This window comes from Sparus aurata, chromosome 6 (genome assembly GCF_900880675.1).
Source record: "Sparus aurata chromosome 6, fSpaAur1.1, whole genome shotgun sequence".
NCBI classification, from domain to species: domain Eukaryota; kingdom Metazoa; phylum Chordata; class Actinopteri; order Spariformes; family Sparidae; genus Sparus; species Sparus aurata.
The window spans coordinates 20,696,578-20,719,136 of NC_044192.1; the positions used below are offsets into that span (position 1 = coordinate 20,696,578).

At 41.1% G+C, this 22,559-nt stretch overlaps 2 protein-coding genes across 12 annotated transcripts in view; both read left to right on the forward strand.

Moving 5' to 3' along the window:
- Positions 1-1,521: 1,521 nt before the first annotated feature.
- On the forward strand, positions 1,522-14,143 carry LOC115582587 (protein polybromo-1-like). 11 transcript variants are annotated; one of them, XM_030418613.1, is made up of 30 exons: positions 1,522-1,667; positions 3,882-4,031; positions 4,167-4,264; positions 4,347-4,494; positions 4,615-4,764; positions 5,310-5,426; positions 5,513-5,581; positions 5,675-5,773; positions 5,865-5,950; positions 6,042-6,127; positions 6,250-6,466; positions 7,228-7,369; positions 7,454-7,548; positions 7,628-7,907; positions 7,982-8,087; positions 8,169-8,808; positions 8,939-9,150; positions 9,259-9,444; positions 9,560-9,717; positions 9,827-10,078; positions 10,158-10,303; positions 10,574-10,731; positions 10,860-11,043; positions 11,269-11,470; positions 11,578-11,779; positions 11,871-12,023; positions 12,546-12,704; positions 13,098-13,150; positions 13,243-13,456; positions 13,732-14,143. In XM_030418613.1, the coding sequence occupies exons 2-30, from the start codon at positions 3,891-3,893 to the stop codon at positions 13,893-13,895; spliced, it is 4,917 nt and encodes a 1,638-aa protein (XP_030274473.1). In that variant the 5' UTR covers positions 1,522-1,667; positions 3,882-3,890; the 3' UTR covers positions 13,896-14,143. The 11 variants fall into 11 exon arrangements, with proteins under 11 accessions (XP_030274473.1, XP_030274478.1, XP_030274474.1 ...); XM_030418618.1 differs by having other exon boundaries at positions 3,882-3,932; XM_030418614.1 differs by lacking the exon at positions 1,522-1,667 and adding an exon at positions 1,706-1,900.
- A 245-nt stretch (positions 14,144-14,388) lies between these two features.
- The window catches only part of cse1l (CSE1 chromosome segregation 1-like (yeast)), a 10,136-nt gene continuing 1,965 nt past the window's right edge, over positions 14,389-22,559 (forward strand). The window contains exons 1-22 of the mRNA XM_030418625.1: positions 14,389-14,514; positions 15,372-15,464; positions 15,601-15,743; positions 15,874-15,975; positions 16,071-16,216; positions 16,318-16,408; positions 16,540-16,647; positions 18,313-18,405; positions 18,512-18,679; positions 18,766-18,895; positions 19,023-19,088; positions 19,323-19,525; positions 19,621-19,705; positions 19,827-19,888; positions 19,985-20,121; positions 20,309-20,412; positions 20,543-20,640; positions 20,752-20,902; positions 21,079-21,287; positions 21,424-21,521; positions 21,633-21,718; positions 21,817-21,898. Coding sequence (XP_030274485.1) covers positions 15,380-15,464; positions 15,601-15,743; positions 15,874-15,975; positions 16,071-16,216; positions 16,318-16,408; positions 16,540-16,647; positions 18,313-18,405; positions 18,512-18,679; positions 18,766-18,895; positions 19,023-19,088; positions 19,323-19,525; positions 19,621-19,705; positions 19,827-19,888; positions 19,985-20,121; positions 20,309-20,412; positions 20,543-20,640; positions 20,752-20,902; positions 21,079-21,287; positions 21,424-21,521; positions 21,633-21,718; positions 21,817-21,898 — 2,447 coding nt within the window. The 5' untranslated portion in view covers positions 14,389-14,514; positions 15,372-15,379. The remainder of the gene's footprint in view (positions 14,515-15,371; positions 15,465-15,600; positions 15,744-15,873; positions 15,976-16,070; positions 16,217-16,317; positions 16,409-16,539; positions 16,648-18,312; positions 18,406-18,511; positions 18,680-18,765; positions 18,896-19,022; positions 19,089-19,322; positions 19,526-19,620; positions 19,706-19,826; positions 19,889-19,984; positions 20,122-20,308; positions 20,413-20,542; positions 20,641-20,751; positions 20,903-21,078; positions 21,288-21,423; positions 21,522-21,632; positions 21,719-21,816; positions 21,899-22,559) is intronic.

Consider the following 22,559-nt stretch of genomic DNA (forward strand, 5'->3'; position numbering starts at 1 on the left):
AGTTGTGTAATGTTTTTCAAAAATGGCAGACAAGAAACCTGCATGCATTAAATGTATTTTCCAATACAACACTCAGCGTTCACGGCTTTACATGAACACATCAACAACAGGAACATCAAACTGCATCAACCGTGTTTAAAACATCCATGCATTATCATTTTGATTTTATACATCATCATATTACTGTATTCTACTTCCTCTCAAACCAATCGAAATCCAATAAATTTTTCCAACAGTTCTCATTGGTTTCACTTTGGCCATTTTTCTGAGGTTAGATGGCACTACAGTTAGTTCTTCTCTTGCCTGTCTACTGTAAGGTTGTGACACTTAAGGTTGTTCCAATGGTAACAAAAAAAAAAAATGTGAAAAATGTGTTCAAATCGGTGAAAAATCCTGGGAATGGCAAACATGAATCCTCTTTAAGTATGCATAAAAGAATGAAAGGAACATTCTCTCATTCTTGGCTAACACTTTAGAAGTATTTCTTTCGTTCAATGTGTGGTTCTGGTTCTTCCATCTTCTGTCTAGGCCATTGTCACGGATATGTATTATCATCCAGGCTAGTTTATTCTTTCTTCCTCCTGATCTTCATATTGGCAGATAGGAAACCTCTGTAATATTAGCATGTGTCCGTGTGGAGCTCCTCCAGCAGGTGTCATGGAGAAAAACAACAACATTACTTGCCTGGAAACTATTTGTATTTTTGTTCATCTTTCTAAAGTAAATGAAACGGTACATATTGTAAACTGCTGAACAATTGATGTACCACAGATAAAAACCTAATTGACCTTCTTGACTGAATTAGAGATGTCAGGTGGGAGGCACGCTCTGTAGCTAAAACACAAAGATTACAGTTTCATCATTACTTTACATGCAAAGTTGTTCAGTTGTTTATCAATTGCACAACAACATATGGTTTAATTAAAAGTATGAATTTTAAGTTTATTATGATGTGAAAATGCCTGATTTTGTATCAGAATTTAAAGGGGCAACATGCAGTTTTGGGGAAGAAATTCAAACGTAATATTTTACAACATTAATAAGGTAATAATATACAGTTAGAATTTTTTCCCCCCAATAACTGAATGACCAAACTTTTCTCAGAGGTAAATAAGGTCATAAAATTAAAAGTTGTGTTGCATTTAAGGTCAGTTAATTCTGAATTTTAAAGATTAAATTTAAAATCAAAGACAGATTGTTCAGGCATAAGAATCACTCAATAAACACTAAAATTTCATCTTACCCTGTACTCCCCCAAAATAAAACCATTTCTCAAGCGTTTTTTTTTTTTTTCCCAGCCCAAACGACGAATGTCAAACAGACTTTAACTAACAGGAAGTGTGTCGGCGACGTTGGAGATTAGTCGTTTTGATTTTTAATTGCGCCATGGGTACGCTTTCTAAACACCAAAGTGGCCCCTTACATGCGACGTACTTATTATAAATATCCAACATCGAAGGGAGAAAAGACGAAACAATCTTTACATGTACGCAAGACGCACTTATGATACGTCGAAACGGTACACCCTTTTATTTTGATGGGGAAAAACGGAAGCGACGGTTGAAGTGCTGCTAGCTTGGCACTTGTGTCCCCCTGTCTAAAATCGATAAGTGATTGGTTTTCTTGATGGTTAAGAATTTGTGGGTCTAGTAACGTGCCCGCAGAAGGTAAGCACGCAACTACGTGGAGCCGACGGAATTATAAAATGACAATGTTTTCCAATCAAGTGTCGTCGATTTTTCTGAGCGGTAGCTTGGTAACGTTGGTCGTTGTCACAGTGATGCCTTTGTCTCGGCTCTAACTAACGTCCGGTGATGTTGGAGGCTAACCGCGGACTGTAGCTAACGTTAGCCGCGGGGAGGTCTGGAGTCTGGACCCGAGTGTCCACACACAGTGACAGGTCCGTGGACGGCTGTTGCGGTCCGTCTGCTAGCTTACTGCAGCTGACGCGAGCACGCAGCTACATGGCATTAGAGGGAGCGGTTAACATTTTTTTTTGGCTAGTGAAGCCTCCAGACATGCCAGCATCATTAATGTCCGTCGATAGAAATACCATTCCAGGTGATGAGAGTCAGCTGGCGTGGATGTCACCTCTCTAATCTAAACAGAAGGGACATGGAGCCCGCCAGGAGAGCAGAGTGTCTGTGGAAGACACCCTTGAACTGTTGCCATCAGAGAGAGGAATTTAACTACATTTAACACGCCTGTCCAGTTGTCTCGACTTAATCAGGGTTCAAAGTTCATCTGAGGTGACATGACATTACTCATCTGGGTGACACGTGGGTGTCTCCAACCCCTGTGGCCCTGCTCCCCGCTCACATCACGTGAGCATTTATAATGGAGTGTTCTGTGAGCTACAGTAAAGTCAAATATTAAAGGTGCACTATGAAGTTTAGGAAAGAAACTTTTAGGCAAGAGATAAACTCTTAACCGGTTTATTTTTTATGACTGAATAAACAAACTGTCCTCTGAAGACAACACAATGTCATACTCTTTTTTTTTCTGTTTATATGTGCAGTGTTTTTAAAGTAGCTACCTTTCCAGCTTTAAACGATCGCCCTTTACACAGAGATACAATAAAGCCGCTCCGCTGTGTCATTTCATACAGCATGACCGTTTTGCAGAACCAACAGAGGTGCAACGGTACGCATCACAACATTGCGATCTGTGTTTTTTTTTTCAGGTTGTTCCCCCGGTTTCCAACTGTAATTCTAAAAATGGTTTTCCGATTTTTTTAAATAATCGTATGGAAGCTGTGTCGTGGCTGAGATCCTGAATCACCATGCACCGTGGAAAGTGACAAAGATGCTCTGAATTGCATCACATAATCTCTGTCAGCAAATAGTGATTCCTGTCTGGCTCCCACTGGTAGAGAGGGATGCTGTTCAAGTTCACTGAAGTCTAGCTGGGTCGAGGTGACTTTTCCTCATTAAAATTGGTGATTTTAAGACAGTATCTACAACAACACAGTAGTGGAAGGAAACAAAGACATTGCAAGCTTTTTGCTCAAAATCACGTCAAATAATCATCGCCAGTCAACTGCTGGAGCTGCCTAGAATATCGGAGCAATATTCTAATGTGACTAATGTTTTGGGGACCTTATTTTCCTCGAGGGTGGCTTGTTTATATGTAAATAAATCAAAAAAACTATTTGAGTTGGTACAATTATTCCATTAAGATGTAAATATTTACTTTCTGAGTTTTATTTATTGTTTATTTTGTTAAACTACATAGTGTACCTTTAGCTAAAATATCCAACATTTTCATTTAAAGTTTTCTACCATCTTGACAAAGATATCCTATTTTTTCAAAAGAAATAAAAGGATAAAAAGTTCAATCTGTAGACAAACGCGTGAATGGATCCAAAATGCCTGTGAAAAACCTGATTGATTAGTTATTGAAAGTTGTTCAGTTTCCTTCACTAACGGTCATTTTAAAACTTAATGAAACGTTAGATATTTTTTATCTGTTTATATATAGCAAAATAAATGTTTTTGCGTTATTGATATTAAGACATGAACTGGATATCGTGACTCACAATATTAAAAAAAAAAAAAAAAAAAAAGGCTTAGCTCCTCCTCAGACCTACATATTGATTTATTGCCAGTCTGTATATATTGTCCCCCAAGTTCTGTACTTATGTTTTTCCAAAAATGTATTATATTATTAGGAACAATGTTTTGATGGAGAATCATCGGTTCAGGAAGAATGTATTCTGTATAAAGCTCTGACATGGGTGGCAACACAATCAGCAGGTGTAACTGACTGCTAAGCCAGTTTTCCCTCATTGTGATTCTTTTATCACTCTATCGTTTTGAAAACTGACAACGTAATGTTTCCAGCTTTTAACGCAAGATATTCTCCATGCCTTTTTACCTCAGGGGTTCGTCATGGCTTTGAAAAGGAGACGGGCGACATCCCCCTCTAGCAGTGTGAGTGGAGGCGATTTTGACGATAGCCACACTTCATCCTTAGTGTCTTCAATTGGGAGAAAGAGGAGAAGGACCTCAAACATTCCAACTGTGGATCCTGTAATTTGTTTTTACAAATTTCAGTTACTGTTACTGTTTTTGACCTATTGTCAGAATTAAGCTAACTGCACAATTTAAGTAGTTGACTTGGTAAAGGATGTGGATATTTTTAAGTGTTTAATCCGTGTCTTGCAGATTGCTGTATGTCATGAACTGTACAACACAATCAGAGATTACAAGGATGACCAGGGCAGGATGTTATGTGAGCTGTTCATCAGAGCGCCCAAACGGAGGTGAGGAAAAAAATGAGCAGTCATTAGATATGTGCATATGATTATATCCCACAGAAAGTGTACAAGTCCTTGTTTCTTACAGGAATCAACCCGACTACTACCATGTGGTGTCTCAGCCTATTGACATGATGAAGATCCAGCAGAAATTAAAGATGGAGGAGTATGATGACGTTGAACAGCTCACCAGTGACTTTCAGCTGTTATTCAACAACGCAAAAACATACTACAAGGTAAAAGAACAATGAAACAACTTACTATAACTTGAAAATGATGTGTGTTGGTGGAAATAATATCGTTGCATGGCTCAGGCTATGCAGCTGCATTAATATGTGCTGCTTGTGTCCGTGTAGTCTGACAGTCCTGAGTACAGAGCAGCCTGTAAACTGTGGGACCTTTACCTGCGAACCAAGAATGAATTTGTTCAGCGGGGGGAATACGATGAGGATGATGAAGATGGGTACGATGCTGGAGACAATCCTGGAGGGTCTACTGAGGATGAGGTGACACTCATAACATGACCGATAACACTGATTATTGTATCATATATACATATCAACATTTATCTTTAGGGTTACTAAAACTATGTATTTTTTTCACATTACAGTGACTTATTGTACCGTACGACAGTGCTCATTTTAACAACAACTATGTAGCTTTTGCTAAAGTATGATTTTTATGCATGATGAGCTCCATTATGCATAATGATAGTATTATATATCAGTTATTTTGATTTTAAGGTGATGTTATGCAGATTAGGTGTGTCCGGTTACAATATTCTTTGGGTTGTAACAAGGAAATTAATAAAATAGTGAAACCACACACAAAATAGGGAACAAAGCAAAAGTAATATGTGAAAAGAAAAAGGGATTAAGTAATGACATCATATAAAAATGATGACATTTTTAATTCCTTTTTTAAAATTCCTCTTCATATTTTGACATTTTTTTTTCCTATTTATTTATTTTCTTAATGTACAGAATACTGTATCACTAAGGATGATACAGTATTTCCTGACGTAAACTGTTTGACCACTTCTGTGTAACAGAGTACACCTTCCTGCTTGAAAGAGTTCCTTGAGCAGCTCCTTGATGCTGTGGTGTCTTACACCGAACCCACTGGCCGTCTGGTCAGTGAGCTGTTCCAGAAGCTTCCCTCTAAAATGGTATGAACACCTTCAATGTGGCTAAAGACATTATTAGTGAAATGAGGGACTTGGCTTTGATTCGCAGTTTGCCTTTATTCATTTAGCAATACCCAGATTATTATGCCATCATTAAGGAACCAATCGATCTGAAAATCATCGCTCAAAAGATTCAGGTGTGATATTACAATATCCCTGTTAAATCTTGATTTAATTATTTACATTTTTTTTATTCTTATAAAATGCTGAATAAGTGTATTTGCAATTAGTTGGGCCACTACAGGAATGTCAGTGCCATGGCTAAAGACATAGATTTGCTGGTCAAGAATGCCAAAACTTACAATGAGCCGGGATCGCAAGTATTTAAGGTGAGTATGTAATTAACAATATAATACATGTTGGAAATCATTGGCAGTGTGTGACGTACACACAAACCTATGAGCTACTAATGTGTTCCAGGATTCAAACACCATCAAAAAGATTTTTTCTCAAAAGAAGTCTGAGATGGAACACGGGGAACCGATCAAGTCCAGCATTCGTATCAGGTAAACTGGAGATAACATTGTGAATAATGTGAAATAAAGACTTGTTGACATTTAACTCTGTTGCTGTTCTTCCTCTATCCTACTCTGTCAGGAACAGAAGGTCTGCCCAGGGAGACCGGCTCTCCGCCATAACCATGGCTCTTCAGTATGAAAGTGATGAGGAGGGCATACTCTCTGGTACATCTGCACCTCATTATCTTCATCAAACGTACACGTGCACCCACCAGGCACTGATGAAGTTGCTCTGTTTGTATTGATGAGTGTGTCTTTATTGATTCATCTTCGCCTGTTTTTCTCAGGTTCTGTCCATTATGACGAGGGGGAATCTGAGGCAGAGAGTATGACTTCTAACATGGACATGACTAATCCCATCTTCCAGCTGTATGAGGCTGTGCGAGGTGCCAGGAACAGCCAGGGCCAGCTGATCTCTGAGCCTTTCTTGCAGCTGCCCTCCAGGAAGGACTACCCCGACTACTTCCACCAGATCAATCAGCCCATCTGCCTCCATCAGATCAAGTAGGATCAAACTCTGTGTGATTTCTTGTCTGTGTTCACAAAGGCCAGAATCATTTAATACTCAGCAACATTCAAGCCTGTCCGCGTCTTTTCCACCTCTTGCAGTATCACCACCTGAATCTCAAATCACAGATTGAATTTTAATCTATAATTGAATACTTTCAAAATGCATCAAAGTATCCTTTCTTCAGTTTAAGTCCCCTTTCAAGAGTTCATTAAAAAGCCAAGGAAAGCCCATTAAGAAAAATTCTCATACAAAATAAGATATTTGGTATCGTTTCAGGGGTTTAATGTCAGCTTAAGTTAGATAAGACTCTTTGATTTTCAATTAAATTTCAGTTTAGGCTAACTGATTAAAATGGTTTTAAATATAAAATGTAAATGAGATCAGCTTGGTTTTAGTGTCTCAATAGATGCTGTGATTTCAGTGTCAGAAAACACATCTATCAAAAGAAAAGAACATTTAAATGTGTTTTCTGTAAACACATTTATAATTGGTTTTAGTGCAGTGGAAAGGTCAGTGGGATTGACATAAACATTTGCCTTTCTTACAATCTTTCTAAACAGAAATATATCAGAATTATATCTGGATGGAAACCCGTTTTGCTTCATTTTTTCACATTTTTGTTCATGTTTTATTTTGTTTCACCAACATTCTCTCTTTTTTATTTTCTACCCCTACGGCATCGCACACACTCACTGTACAGTACAGTATTTCTGTGCCCTCCTTCCCAAATGTGAGAGCCCGTAATTCCCCACAGGAACAAGATGAAGAACAACGAATACGAGAGTGTCGAGCATGTTGACTCAGATCTGACGCTGATGTTTGAGAACGCCAAACGCTACAATGTTCCTCACTCGTCCATCTACAAGCGTGCTCTCAAGCTCCAGCACATTCAGCAGGTCAGTCCCAAAGCGTACTTGATGGATTTGTGGTATTTTGAAGACCATAACCATTCGATATGTATGTTATTTGTTTTTGTCAAGATGAAGAGAAAAGAGCTTTTGCAGAGAGATGATGACGATGGAGACAGCATGCTCTCCTCTGCCACGTCTGACACCAGTAGCACAAAAAGAAAAAGGTTTGTACTTTGTCACATGTTTCATCCTCAGTTCTTCCTTGGTTTGTCCGAGTTTGACTTTTTAGCATTTTGCTTTCAGTCACAAGAAGAACACAAAGAAAAACCGAATGAAAGTCCTCCTAGCTTCTGTAACTGAGGCGCGAGAGGCCAGCACCGGACGGAGGCTGTGCGACCTCTTCATGGTCAAGCCCTCGAAGAAGGACTATCCTGACTACTACAAGGTCATCCTGGAACCAATGGACCTCAGGACCATTGAGCACAACATCCGCTCGGACAAGTACATGACTGAAGATGCGATGGTGGAGGATATGAAGCTGATGTTCCGCAATGCTCGACACTACAATGAAGAAGGCTCCCAGGTTAGATTTGTTTGGTATTTGTGGCCACATAAAGAGTATTATAATAATTAATTATTTACTTTGTTTTGTTCAAGGTGTACAATGATGCTGATATCTTAGAGAAGATTATGAAAGACAGACGCAAGGATCTTGGGCCAGCCACAGATGATGATGACATGATGTCCCCAAAGTTAAAAATAAGTATGTCTTAGTAAATTAAATGAAAACAATCAGTGGTAAGATTGGTTGTAATTCACATGCATACACTGTGTTGGATTGCAGGAAAGACCAACATTACTCTGAAGAAGTCCAAGTACTTGACACCTTTACAGCAGAAGCTGAATGAGCTTTACGAAGCCGTAAAAAACTTCATCGATAAGCGGGGCCGTCGCCTCAGCACAATCTTCCTGCGGCTGCCGTCTCGCGCAGAACTGCCCGATTACTACATCGCCATCAAGAAACCGGTAGACATGGAGAAGATCAAGAGCCACATGTTGGCTAATAAGTACCAGGATGTGGATGCACTGGTGGAGGACTTGGTGCTCATGTTCAACAACGCCTGCACTTACAACGAGCCCGAGTCTCTGATTTACCGCGATGCCCTTGTGCTGCACAGGGTGCTGTTAGAGACCAGGCGTGACCTGGAGGGTGGAGATGACGGCCATGTGCCTGATGTGCCCCGCCTCATCCAGGAACTCATTCGCAGCCTCTTTGTCTCTGTGCTCGGTCACCAAGACGACGAGGGCCGTTGCTACAGTGATTCACTCGCTGAGATCCCCGCCCAGGATCCTGCTAATCCTGAGAAGCCACGACTCAATTTTGAGATTATCAGGAATAATGTGGATCGAGGGAGGTATAAGAGGCTGGATGTATTCCAGGATCACATGTTTGAAGTGCTGGAAAAGGCCAGACGATTGAATAGGTGAGGTACTGTTGACCATCCCATACAAAAACAAATAGATTGTCTAATCAACTTTTAATGCACTGATGTTAAAGGAGTGTTGCATTTAAAGAAAGCCAAAGTTTTTTTTTACACCATATGTCCGCTACAGGACTGATTCTGAAATCTTTGAAGATGCCGTGGAGCTGCAGCAGTTCTTCATCCGGATCAGAGATGAGCTGTGTAAGAACGGAGAGATCTTGATGTCTCCTGCCCTCAGTTATACCTCCAAACACCTGCACAGTGATGTGGAAAAGGAAAAGAAAGAGAAGCTTCCCAAGGAGTTTGAAGAGGACAAAATCAAGAGGGAGGAAGAAAAAAGGGGTATTTTCTTACAAATTACATTAAGATTAGAGCACATAGGAGTTAAATCAAGTGTTGTCTCAGCATATACTGTGGCAGTGTTTTACTGACTTAGTTGTGATTTCCCAGAAGCTGAGAAGAGAGAGGACTCTGGTGGAGGATCATGGCAGTCAAACCTGCAGCGCACATACAGTCAGGACTGCAGCTTCAAAGACAGCATGTACCATGTGGGAGACTACGTGTACGTGGAGCCGGCAGAGCCAAACCTCCAGCCTCACATCATCTACATCGAACGCCTCTGGCAAGACGACACTGGTCAGTTTCAGGGTCTTTGTTAGTACTTTCAGGTAGCGTTCCAGTTCAGTAACACACACTTTTTGTTGAGACCAGTTCTAATTTATTCATATTTTTCCGCATCTGATATTTGCAGGTGAGAAGTGGCTGTATGGGTGCTGGTTCTATAGGCCAAATGAAACATTTCATCTGGCCACAAGGAAGTTCTTGGAGAAAGAAGTTTTTAAGAGTGACTATTACAACAAAGCTCCTGTCAGCAAGATTCTGGGCAAATGTGTGGTCATGTTTGTGAAGGTAAACGTTGTTTTTATAATAAGGAACAACTTACATTTGATTATTATATACATTTTGGCTGTTTTGAATGTGTATTGACCAAATACTTTTTTTTTTTTTTTTACTTAAGGAATACTTCAAACTTCACCCAGAAGGCTTCAGAGCTGAGGATGTCTACGTCTGTGAGTCGCGCTACTCAGCCAAATCCAAGTCCTTCAAGAAGATCAAGATGTGGGCAATGCCCTTGAGCTCTGTTCGGTTTCTTCCCAGAGAGGTACCTCTACCTGTTGTCCGTGTTGCGTCCATGTTTGCCCCCAAACAAGAGGAAAAACCACCAGAGACGGCTGAAGAAAGCAAAATGACAGATGTCATTGTAGACAAGGTAAATGTTTTTTGTTTTTTTTTTTATGACAGAGAATACATGTAGTAACTAATGTCTGGATAACAATTTGTGTCTGCAGGAGAGAGAGGATGTTCCGATGGATATGACCAATGGGGAGCCGGGTTGTCAGTATTATGAGCAGCTCTGCTATAACAACCAGTGGCTGAAAGTGGGAGACTGCGTTTACATTGCCTCACATGGGCTAGTGCGCCACCGAGTGGGCAGGTAGAGTAAAAACATGTTTAGGCTTTTAGGTACATGCTCATAATGCAGTGTAATTGAAAGGTAGTGCCCTCCCACTCAGTTGATACCTGACAAAAATGTTTTGTTTAATTTCTTTAAGGATTTAGTCTTAAGGGCATACATGCTAATTAAACAGATGGAACACAGGGAGCTTGGCACGATGGCATTTTAGAGTGCTCACAGATACAAAGGTTCTCTGATTTGCGGTGTATCTAGTCTAGCTTATTTCTAATATATATGTATATCGAACAGGGTTGAGAAAATGTGGATGCGAGATGGAGCAGGCTACTTCTTTGGTCCGATCTTCATCCATCCAGAGGAAACGGAGCATGAGCCCACGAAGATGTTCTACAAGAAGGAAGTGTTCCTCAGCAACCTGGAGGAGACTTGTCCTATGACCTGCGTCATAGGTACCCTGCTTACTGTAGATTAGGTTGAGCTGAATATCAACAATTTGTTTACAGTATATAAAGTTGAATGTATTTAGTTTATAGAAATAACCAAATGCATTTACTAAGTCAGTGTTCTTGCTTCATAGGGAAGTGTGTAGTGTCGTCCTACAAAGACTATCTGTCGTGTCGGCCCACTGAAGTGCCTGAAGAGAACATCCTGCTCTGTGAGAGCCGCTACATTGAGAGTGAGAAGCAGATGAAGAAGTTCAAGGGTCTTAAGCGCTTTTCACTCTCTGGGAAGGTGGTGGAGGATGAAACATACTATTTTAGGTGAAAGAACTATTACTAAGAGCAGCTGAACAGGAAAGAAAAAGTCTTTGTTGAAGAGCTGCAAGGCACAACTCCCAAATGCAGAGACATTTTTTGATTGTCAATAGCTATTTTCCAGCTTTATGAAATAACTTTAAGTATAGGGGTCAGATCTTCTTAACGATAGGATTTATCTGGAAAAGGTGGATAAATTGCACAGTATATGTTTCTGATGGTCTTATACAGGAAGCTCATTGTGCCCCAGAAGGAGCCGTCCCCTCTCTTGGACAGGAAAATTGAGGAACTGGAAGCCAAGTTTGCTGATATGACAGATGAGGAGCTAGAGGATCTTGGAGATGATGATGGCGAGCTAGGGGACCAGTCTCTTCCTATGCTGCAGTCTTCCTTGTCTAGTGAAATGGATATCATGCCTTACACACCTCCGCAGGTCAGGGTTGGTGTAATGTACAAATGTGGATTTTTCCTGCAAACTAACGAGTGATTATTTGGCTTGTACCATTTCTTGTGAATGTTTCTCCTGTTTTTGGTTGCCAGTCCACGCCAAAATCCATAAAGGGCCTTTCAAAGAAGGAGGGTGCAAAACGGAAGATCAACATGAGTGGCTACATCCTGTTCAGCAGCGAGATGCGAGCGGTCATCAAAGCCCAGCACCCGGACTTCTCCTTTGGGGAGCTGAGCCGCCTCGTTGGCACAGAGTGGAGGAACCTGGAGGGCACGAAGAAGGCAGAATACGAAGGTTAGCAGCGCTTCTGCAAGAGATTTTTGTTTGAAGAAATGTAAATCAATGAAAGTTTAACAACCTATGCTTGTCTTTTTTTTTGCTTCAGAGCGAGCAGCTAAAGTTGCCGAGCAGCAGGAGCGTGACAGGGCTCATCATCAGACGTCCCCTAGAGCAGGTACCCCAGTAGGGGCACTGATGGGGGTGGTGCCTCCCCCAACCCCAATGGGGATGCTAAATCCCAGCATGACGCCTGTGTCAGGTAACCCCTCATAGATGCAGATGGATCTCCAGTGTTTACTACAAGGCTGGAATAAGAAGCTGAACTGCTAGATGTATTCACATTGTTTAAGTCTCCTAATCAAACCCATGTCAGCATGTTTGTGATGTTGCAGTGTTGTATGTTGTTTCTAGAAATCATTTGAAAAGCCAAAACTTTGATTGTTGTACAGTACTCTTTATTCTTCAACCTGCACATCATGGAAGACACCACATGCCTCTATTTGATTGCAGAACCTGAGGTGAAAAGTTTGCTGTACACCATTTGAGAATTGGGGCTTAAAAATGAGTCAGTGCTTGACAGTAGTGCATGTGCACATACTTGTTTTCATCATGCATTTTCCATGTGTGTTGCTTTTATTTCATGCGTATCCATCATAATGATCTGATCATTATATGAAAAAGCATATTAACATATTTCTGCATGCTTAGTTGTGAACTAGTTGATGCATGTTTAACTGATGCATGTTGCTGTCTTGTGTTACTGCTGTTCCTTCCTAACAAGGTATGATGGGTGCGTATAGGTCAGCAATGATGCCCCCGCGGGGCCATGTTGCAGGCATGGTTAGTATGACTGGCATACCGACACATCACATGGGGGTGCCTGTCTTTCCCCAACATCTCCTGCCCGTTATTCCTTGGTTTCCTGGAATGCCATATTTTGGTAAGAGTGCTGTCATAGCCACCCCACCTGCCACGCAGTTGCTTCCTGTCTACCAATCTGACTCGCTGGAGGGGCTACCTGTACCAATAGGCTGAGGTCCTTGACTAGTCAGTTAAGAGCACATATCCTGAACTTGGTTATTTGTCCTGCTCATTACCAGTAGGCTGGGTTGTAATGTGTCATTGAGAGAAAGTCCATGTCTCCAATGAGAACAAAAGTACATTTTATATAATTGTAATTGGCACTCTAAAGTGTTCTAATGTGATTAAAATATATAAAACCTCTGGTTAAATTCAGTATTGGACTTTTTAAATAATGTATTGGTAATACAAACCAATATCAGGTGGCCCACTGTGATTTTTGACAGTGTCTTGATGTTGAATATCCCCACAGGTGTCAGTGGCATAGGAGGTGGACCTGGATCAGGAAACATCCATGGATCCCAGGTAATGTGTACAGCTGTAAGAAAGAAACGACCAAACCACAGGATCAGAGTTTACATACACGTTGATGGCTTGATGCACAATATGTTCATTAGATGGGTTTGATTGGCCCGGGGCAACAGGCACCACCTCCGTATCCAGGACAAGGCCAGATAGGACAACCAGCGCTCCAGCAGCCCTCCACCCCGGTGTTTGTGACCCCACCAGCCAAGTCTCAGCGACTGCTTCACTCTGAGGCATACCTCAGATACATCGAGGGCCTCACCGCTGAGTCATCAACCATTAGCAAATGGGACCACACTCTCTCAGGTTAATCCTGTTTTTCTATTTCCAGAGATGAAGACTGCAGAAAATGATAATCACACTGGCTGACATAGCTTGGAGATATGGGTTTCTGGGTCTTGCTTGTCCAATTTTAAAAAGTAAAACCTGATTTGCAAGACGCATGCATTAGAATGTTATCAACACACTATTAAAGCCTTAAATATAATAACGTCACATTCCCTAATCCTAATAGATTAATAACAGACAAATGCAGAATGAGTATACCAAGATGTGTAATTTTTTTATTTGTGCACTGTCAGTTCAAAAACAAGATGTGCGACTGACAAAAGAGCAGGAGAGCAGACTACCATCCCACTGGCTGAAGAGTAAGGGGGCCCACAAGACAATGGCGGATGCACTTTGGCGAATCCGTGACCTGATGCTGCGCGACACCCTGAACGTCCGTCAGTTGCACAACCTGTAGCATGCCTGTATTTTGAGCCTCTGTTCCCTCTGTACCTGTGAGACAGGGAGAGGATTAAGCTCACTAAAAGTGTTCATTTTGTGTTGTCGTTAAAAAAAAAATGTGTTTGTAGTCAAAAAAGCTTTCTGTGTTGACGCTGTTTTTCTGTTTTACATTTCTGATGTACTGTTCTATCAGCTTTACTGTTAATGATTGTCATTCTGTGATGATTGCCTTCATGCTTTCACGATTAAAATGTGAAGAGTTAAGTTAGGTGTGATTTATTTACGCAGTAGGGTCTTATCACATAGTCTGTTTTAATTTAATCATCCTCAGAAAAGCCATGAGGGAAAGTAGAAAAGGCATTTCAAACATATGTGTAACAATCATACAGTGGTGATTATTAATAACCTATACTTGGACTATTAAATGATTAGTTAATAGTTCCCTTGTGTTGCTGCACTTGATGGGGACCCGGAAGGGGCGTGTCTTACAGCCTTCGCTTGACATCTGCGCATGCGCAGTATAGTGACCGCGCAGTTCCTTTTGCTCCAGACGACGTTTGAAAGCTGGCAAGGCGAGCACGTCTGAACGGTTTGGAGTGTCTCCCATCTCACCCTGACTGAAATATACTGGAACGGTATGGCATACCAATGCTTCAACAGATATCATATTTAGTAATAAGGGAACCAAACTTGTAAATTGTGCAGTATGTTGCGAGCGGATGCGTCACGTTCGGAAATTCGCTAACTTTATGATTAGCTCAAAACACATTAGCAAGCTAACGCTAACATTAGCAGCCTGACTTAGGGAAGACCTGCTGCTGGATCAGTCTATTCACTGGAATTGGGTTACTGCTTTCCATGCTGCTGTAGCTAGTATTGTACGTTATAATGTTAGTTCGGGGCAGTGGAACAATGGATGGCTTCTGTTGAATACAAGTTCATGTAAGATCAACTTGATGCGATATCCTGTCCACCATGCGCTGATGTTTGAACTGGGAGAAGACTTGACACCGCTAGCTTAGGCATTAGACTGCATGAACCGCTCTGGAGTCAGCGGGGCCAGCTGAGCTAATGCCAGATTGAGGAGATGTTAGCCTGTCTAGCTAGGCTAGCTGCTAGCAAGCTAACGTTACTGGCTGAATGCATGAATGACTGAAACTAGCGGCGAATCTGTAAACTAGTAGCTAGTACCAGGATTCACGTTTTGTCTTGTCACACAGCGTGGTGACACTTAAAGGCGTTTTAATCACAACACGGGTTATTTCAACAAGTAAATCAGGCACACATTAGGCAACTTTAAGTAATGTGATCCTACAGGACCCAATACACACGTTAAAGTAACTCATGGCTAACATTTGTGCACAGGATTACTCAGCAATTAGATAAAATCCATTCACATGTAGTAAGTCAGTTAGCCCTTTGAGTGAATTCCTGCCAGAAATCGGGTAATATCTTTCATTCAGTCAGTCACTATTTTTTTCTCCCCCATTAGTTACGAGCATGGAACTGAATGATGCTAACCTACAAACCCTCACCGAGTTCCTCAGGAAAACACTGGACCCAGACCCAACAGTCAGACGGCCAGGTAATACAACCTCATGTCATAACATCGACCTACATGTCTTAACACAGGTCCTCAAGAAAACTGCACTCACTGACCTATTTATTCATAACTTGCTAGAGAAATCAGTGCCTTTCTGTTTATCGTTTTTCTTTCCTAGCTGAAAAGTTTCTCGAGTCTGTTGAGGGAAACCAGAACTACCCCTTATTACTGCTCACTTTGCTTGAGAAGTCCCAAGACAACGTGATCCGGGTCTGTGCTGCCGTCACCTTCAAGAACTACATCAAAAGAAACTGGCGTGTTGTGAGTCTCACCAAATAACCCATTTACATAGATAAGTTTTACTGTATGAGACAAACTGTACATACATTTATAAATGACATACTCCAGGGTGTGAAGAGAACTGTTGTTGTTTTGGTCTGTTTTCCCAAAGATTGAAGATGAACCAAACAAAGTTTCTGATCCCGACCGGACAGCGATCAAAGCAAACATAGTAAATCTGATGTTAAGCAGCCCAGAGCAGATTCAAAAACAGGTACATTCTCATGTCACAGTGCCTTCAGCTGACCAATTTGAAGGTGTGAAGAAGATGCCTAACCAAGCCCTTCTTCATCCTCTGAATTTCCACAGTTGAGTGATGCCATCAGTATCATAGGAAGGGAAGATTTCCCTCAAAAATGGCCTGACCTGCTTACAGAGATGGTGACCCGCTTCAGAAGTGGAGACTTCCACATCATCAACGGAGTGCTTCGTACCGCACATTCCCTCTTCAAGAGGTGGAACTCACTTCTTAATAGCTTAAAATGCTCCCATGATTAACTTCAAACAACATTTTTATTTTTTCTGTCCTCATTTGTGTTTGTATTTCTATTTTAAGGTATCGCCATGAGTTCAAGTCAAATGAGCTTTGGTCAGAGATCAAACTAGTACTGGACACATTTGCCCTTCCTCTGACAGAGCTGTTCAAGGTTTGTTATGACTTGCAATTAATTTATCAGTTATGTAACATTTACCCAATATCTAAATATATGACATAGTTATGGTGGCAGTCCAATTTGAATGAGTTTTCCTTGTTAATCGTGTCTTTTCTTTGCTGTAGGCCACTATTGAGTTGTGTCAGACTCATGCTACAGATGTCAATGCCTTGAAGGTCCTCTTCTCTTCCCTCACACTCATCTCCAAGCTCTTCTACAGTCTTAACTTCCAGGTCAGTTCAAGTTTCTTTGTACTTCAAGGCTTTGCCCCTATGATTGGTTGCAGTGTCTCTTTCATAGCAGAGGATAACCCTTTTGTTTGTCCCATGACTATTTTATACAGTTGTACCTCAGGATGTAAATACCTCTGGTTTCATGTATGCAACAACAGATTATTCAGGGAACAGCAAATGTTTGTGAGCCTTATAAGTTGCTTTTGAGCAATAACTTTTGATAAGCACAGTATATATTGGCTGGTTGCATACAGCTTGTAAAAGCTTTTGGGTAAGGTAGGCTGTATTTAGAGTCTAGGAACTACCATGAAGTGGTCCCATTAACGTTCAAATAGAGAAGTGTGTTTGTGTATATACAATAATATATGAAGTATACTTGCACTTAATATTGATATTTTACACTTGGAGCTAGAAACGCACAGATTGTGAAATACTGGGCAGATACCAATGTTTAAAGTAAATATATAACATTCTGATAACATTCTTCTCTCGTTTTTGTGATATATTCTCCCGCCTGTGCCAGGAAGAAAAACAACTATATTATGATAGTACAAGTTTTCTGCAGGGTCTTAAAAAGTCTAACATTTTAAAATCACAATTTTAGGCTTTAAAAAGTCTTAAATACATCCATATTTTGTATGTAGGTCTTAAATATGTATGTTCATTTACCGCTTCCGTCATCACCTTTTTTTTGTTTTGCTTTGGCGAAATGTGTTGGTAAGATTCAAAGTTTGTTCCGTGTGTTGTACTTCTTTCTGAAGTAACCAGGAACTTAAGTGGCATTTTGCCAACAGCCTGGTCTGAATTTATCACCGCACTTTTCACCAGTTCCAGAAAGACTTTGACAGCGGAATCTGCTACAACTATGGGAAAGTGTAAATTTAACTTGAACAACCAGAATTCAGCTGGTTAAAATCCAAACCTCATAATGAATCTGAAGTGCAGTGTACGCTCTGCAAGAGGACCCTTAACTTGGGCACACTTGGTGTGAAAGCGCTGGTGTCTCACACAAAATCGGAAAAAAAACAACAGTTAGCATCCAAAAGTCTCCAGCGAAGTCACACTATCACACACTTTTGTACGCCTTTGTCACCAGTTCCCAGTCCAAGTTCATCCAGTTCTACTCGCTTTCAAGCGACATTCAAACCATCTTCTGCTCAACTCTGACGTTGAAAGCGGCGGTGGTTTGGATTTTGGACACCGTTGCTAAACATTTTTGGCAACAGATTTGGATGTAAAAAGTTGGTTATTTTTTTTAAGTAATTCTGGACTTTTCCTAACTTTTTCGTACTTTGTGTAGATCTTAGATTTAATTCAAAATGGTCTTAAAAAGTCTTAGATTTGACTTGTTCAAACCTGCAGAAACCCTGTAGTAAATAATTGAACATTATTAAAACAATACAACCCTCCCTTGCACTATTTATGAAAGAGCACAATTTCGATTGAACAGCTGCTTTTGAAAGCGTTTTTTTAACCTGCTATACAACTTACTACACTATCGTAATATTTGTAATTTGGTAATTTATGGACAAAGTATCCCACTGAAGTGTATGATGTATTTGCACCACGTAGAAGTCAAATCATCCTCTGTTTTCGTAATCTGTTTACACTGTCATCAGAGAGGTGAAAAATTTGACTTTAACTTGACTCTGTATAATTTCACAGGACCTTCCAGAGTTTTTTGAAGATAACATGGAAACCTGGATGACCAATTTCCACGGCCTCCTTACTTTGGATAACAAGCTTTTACAGACAGACGTGAGTTACAGTTTTTTCCCCTCATGCATGACAGTTTCACTACTGCTGTGCTACAAAATACTTTTATATCATTTGTGTGTTTCTGTGTCTTCTGTCGACCCTGTAGGACGAAGAGGAAGCAGGTCTCCTGGAGCTGCTCAAGTCTCAAATATGTGACAACGCAGCTCTTTACGCTCAGAAGTACGATGAAGAATTCCAGCCATATCTCCCGCGCTTCGTCACTGCAATCTGGAACCTTTTAGTTTCTACTGGCCAAGAAGTGAAATACGACTTGGTGAGAGTTCTGATCCCAGACTGTGTGTCTCTTGTGCGTGAAGTTCACTTTCTCCGAGCTAACAATACACCTCGTCTTTGTTGCAGCTTGTAAGCAATGCTATCCAGTTCTTGGCGTCGGTCTGTGAAAGGCCACACTATAAGCATCTATTTGAGGACCAGAATACACTCACTAGCATTTGTGAGAAGGTCATTGTGCCCAACATGGAGTTCAGAAGTAAGTTGATGCTTTTTCCTTAGCGTCAGTGTATTTCACCTAGAAATGTTAACGGTAGTTGTTTGCTGATTCAAGACTGCTTGGAATCAAACACGTGCTGACCAGACTGTCTGTAATGCCACATTAGGTGCAGATGAGGAGGCCTTTGAGGATAACTCCGAGGAATACATTCGAAGGGACCTTGAAGGATCTGGTAAATATTTAATTCATTATTATCTCCCCTTAAGTACATTATTCACATAAATATATCGCTATTTGATGTCTATCGTTGTTTGTCTTTTTTGTGGCATATGAGTTAAACTCTACCTGCATGGTTACGAAGTCAAATGGGGATTAATGGGCAAATTGTCAAACATTTTACATTTAACACGAGTATAGCAACTACAATCACATCCCCATTGTTGGTCATCTTCCTGTCCTTCCTCAGACATCGACACTCGTCGTAGAGCGGCGTGTGACTTGGTGAGAGGCCTCTGTAAGTTTTTCGAGGGTCCCGTCACGGCAATCTTCTCCGGCTACGTGAACTCGATGCTCGGAGAGTATGCCAAAAATCCCGGGGAGAACTGGAAACACAAGGACGCTGCCATCTATTTGGTCACATCACTGGCGTCTAAAGCGCAGACGCAGAAGGTATTGATGACTTTTATTTTCAGAGGATTATTGAAGATTTAGCAGCTAATACAGTGAACATTTAAAAACTGCTGTTATCTTTGTTTTCCCACCAGCATGGAATAACACAAGCCAATGAGTTGGTGAATCTGAATGAGTTCTTTGTGAACCACATTCTCTCAGACTTAAAATCGCCCAATGGTGAGAAACGGTTACAAAATGGGTTGTGTGTTTAATTTAATATAAACATGAGTAACTCTTTGCCCTTCCACTTATTTGTGCATACATGTTAATAAACATAATTTACTTGGTGTCATCGTAGTAAACGAGTTCCCAGTGCTGAAAGCGGATGCCATCAAGTATGTCATGATCTTCAGAAGCCAGGTATGAACTGTTGACTTTCTCCACAATTTGTTCAACCACAAAAGACAAACTGAGCGCATTTAAGAGGGTTTCTTCCCCCTCTGTCCTTTCCTGCAGCTTCCTAAGGAGCAGCTGCTGCAGGCAGTTCCTCTACTGATCAGTCACCTGCAGGCAGAGAGCACAGTTGAGCACACTTATGCGGCCCATGCCTTGGAGAGGCTGTTCACGATGAGAGGCCCCAGCAACACCACACTGTGAGTATTCAACCTGCAGTGTTGAACTTTTGTCTCCACCTTCTGGCAGTCAGAGTAATTGTACAAACACACTCTCACACACACATTTCAAAAAAATAAGTTTTATAACAACTGAGGAGATGTTTTATAATAGTCATAATAGCTATTAAGCGAATATTTAGCTATTTATCCTCTCTGCATGTTTCAGTATCACTCCTGCAGAGATGGCACCTTTTACTGAACAGCTGCTCAACAATTTGTTCAAGTCGCTTGCTCTTCCTGGTTCTGCAGAAAATGAATACATCATGAAAGGTAATCCTAACTGTTCCCAGTCATTTAAAGCTCCTCAGTAATAGTCCCCAGTCAGTGTCAGACCAGCTCCAGAGTTATGTTCTGTAGCCTCATCATGTCTTTGTTTTTTTTCTTTTTTTAATTTTTAAAGCCATCATGCGCAGCTTCTCCCTGCTGCAGGAGGCCATTGTTCCCTACATTCCCACTCTGATCGGTCAGCTCACTCATAAGCTCCTCTTAGTCAGCAAGGTAATACACACACTTTGTTACTATTTATGGATACAGATGGATTCACCAACATGCTGGTTTGTTTCAGGGATACATGTGTCAACTAATCCAAAATCTGTCACCTGTTTTCAGAATCCCAGCAAGCCTCACTTCAACCACTACTTGTTTGAGTCCCTGTGCCTGTCGGTCCGCATCACCTGCAAGGCCAACCCCGCCACCGTCAGCAGCTTCGAGGAAGCACTCTTCCCCGTCTTCACCGAGATCCTTCAGAACGATGTCCAGGGTTTGTCATTTATCTGTGGAATTGATTTAAGGTTGTCTGCCGGTCCTTAAAAAGTCTCTCTGATTCAGTTTTATGAATAGTAGATCTTTAAAAGTCATATGCCTGTAGTGACACTTGACAGCTTGTGGCTGATGGAGGAAACTCAACTCATCCTCCTTTTTTGTCCACTCTTGCAGAGTTTCTTCCATACGTGTTCCAGGTGATGTCTCTCCTCCTAGAAATCCACTCCAACTCGATACCCTCCTCCTACATGGCTTTATTCCCTCACCTGCTGCAGCCTGCACTATGGGAACGGACAGGAAACATACCCCCTCTGGTGCGCCTGCTTCAGGCTTACCTGGAGAAGGGAGGCGCCACTATTGCTGCCTCTGCTGCAGATAAAATAGTGAGTGAGAGCAGTGTTGCAGTTGATAACAGTGATTGTGTCTCTTTTACGGCTGTAACTCACTATTATTTTCATTGTCAGTTAATCTGCTGATTATTTTCTCAAAAAATAAACTTTCTCTTATCTCTCATCTCAGCCTGGCTTGCTTGGAGTTTTCCAAAAGCTTATTGCCTCTAAAGCCAACGACCACCAAGGTTTTTACCTTCTCAACAGCATCATTGAGCACATGCCCCCGTAAGTTGATTACACTTGTGTTCTCAGAGTCACAATCTTCTATAAAACATTCTACCTGGTGAAGTTGATTGGTTGAGGTCATGACATGTCTTTTTTTCTCTCTTTTGCCAGAGAATCGATCACCCAGTACAGGAAACAGATCTTCATTTTGCTGTTCCAGAGGCTACAGAGCTCCAAAACTACCAAGTTCATCAAGAGTTAGTACAAACACCTCATTATTGACATCTGTTGCTAATAACAGCAAGGGTTTGTCTGGTGATAATTAAGCGTCTCTGGTTTACTTCATGTCTCGCAGGTTTCTTGGTGTTTGTGAACTTGTATAGTGTGAAATATGGAGCTATTGCACTGCAGGAGATTTTTGACAGCATCCAGCCAAAGTAAGTGTGTTTTTCTTTATAACCACACGAATTACACTGTCACAGAAGTTAGTGGGCCTATCCATCAGTGTAGTATTTAGGCAGTGAGAACATGACATGGTCTGTTAACCTTAACAGGATTTGATGATTCATAAGCTGCCTGTTCTTAAGTTTGATGGCCCACTTGAGCTATTGAAGCTAGTCGTTCTCACTGCCAAGAAGCACTATTCATTAGAAATAGGACATGTTTTAAAGGAGTGCTCCATTATCAAACACTCAGCTCTTTTAAGCTTGAAAGGTTGCTCTTTGTAAGTGATGGAAGCTGCAGCTACCTTCACAGTGGTAACAATGGAAGTGACACAGTTCAGTGATGAAATATGTGTCTCTAGCCTGCATCAACATCCTAAAACAACACTTTATTCCCCCACCTCACAGGGGAAATGGGCACTGAGTTGTGGATCAGGTTGAATTGGATGATTAATGACAATTTTGCATAAATAAACGTTATCTTACTGACAACACAACCAGTCCAAAAAGAGACCAGTAGTGAGAAAATGGGAAAGGGACAGAGACAAACTGATTTATACTGTATTTGGAAGCTCACTGTCTATGGGAAGACTGTGTGTTTGCATGTTTAATTATAGTGATTAATAGCTGCCTGACATTTCACAGTGTGATGATG

Bases quoted from the DNA above. Each gene is read 5' to 3' on its own strand.
- LOC115582587 (XM_030418613.1), top strand. From the start codon at position 3,891: ATGGCTTTGAAAAGGAGACGGGCGACATCCCCCTCTAGCAGTGTGAGT. The intron at 4,765-5,309 runs GTGACACTCATA...TCTGTGTAACAG, and splicing joins GAGGGTCTACTGAGGATGAG to AGTACACCTTCCTGCTTGAA. The intron at 11,780-11,870 runs GTTAGCAGCGCT...TTTTTGCTTCAG, and splicing joins GAAGAAGGCAGAATACGAAG to AGCGAGCAGCTAAAGTTGCC.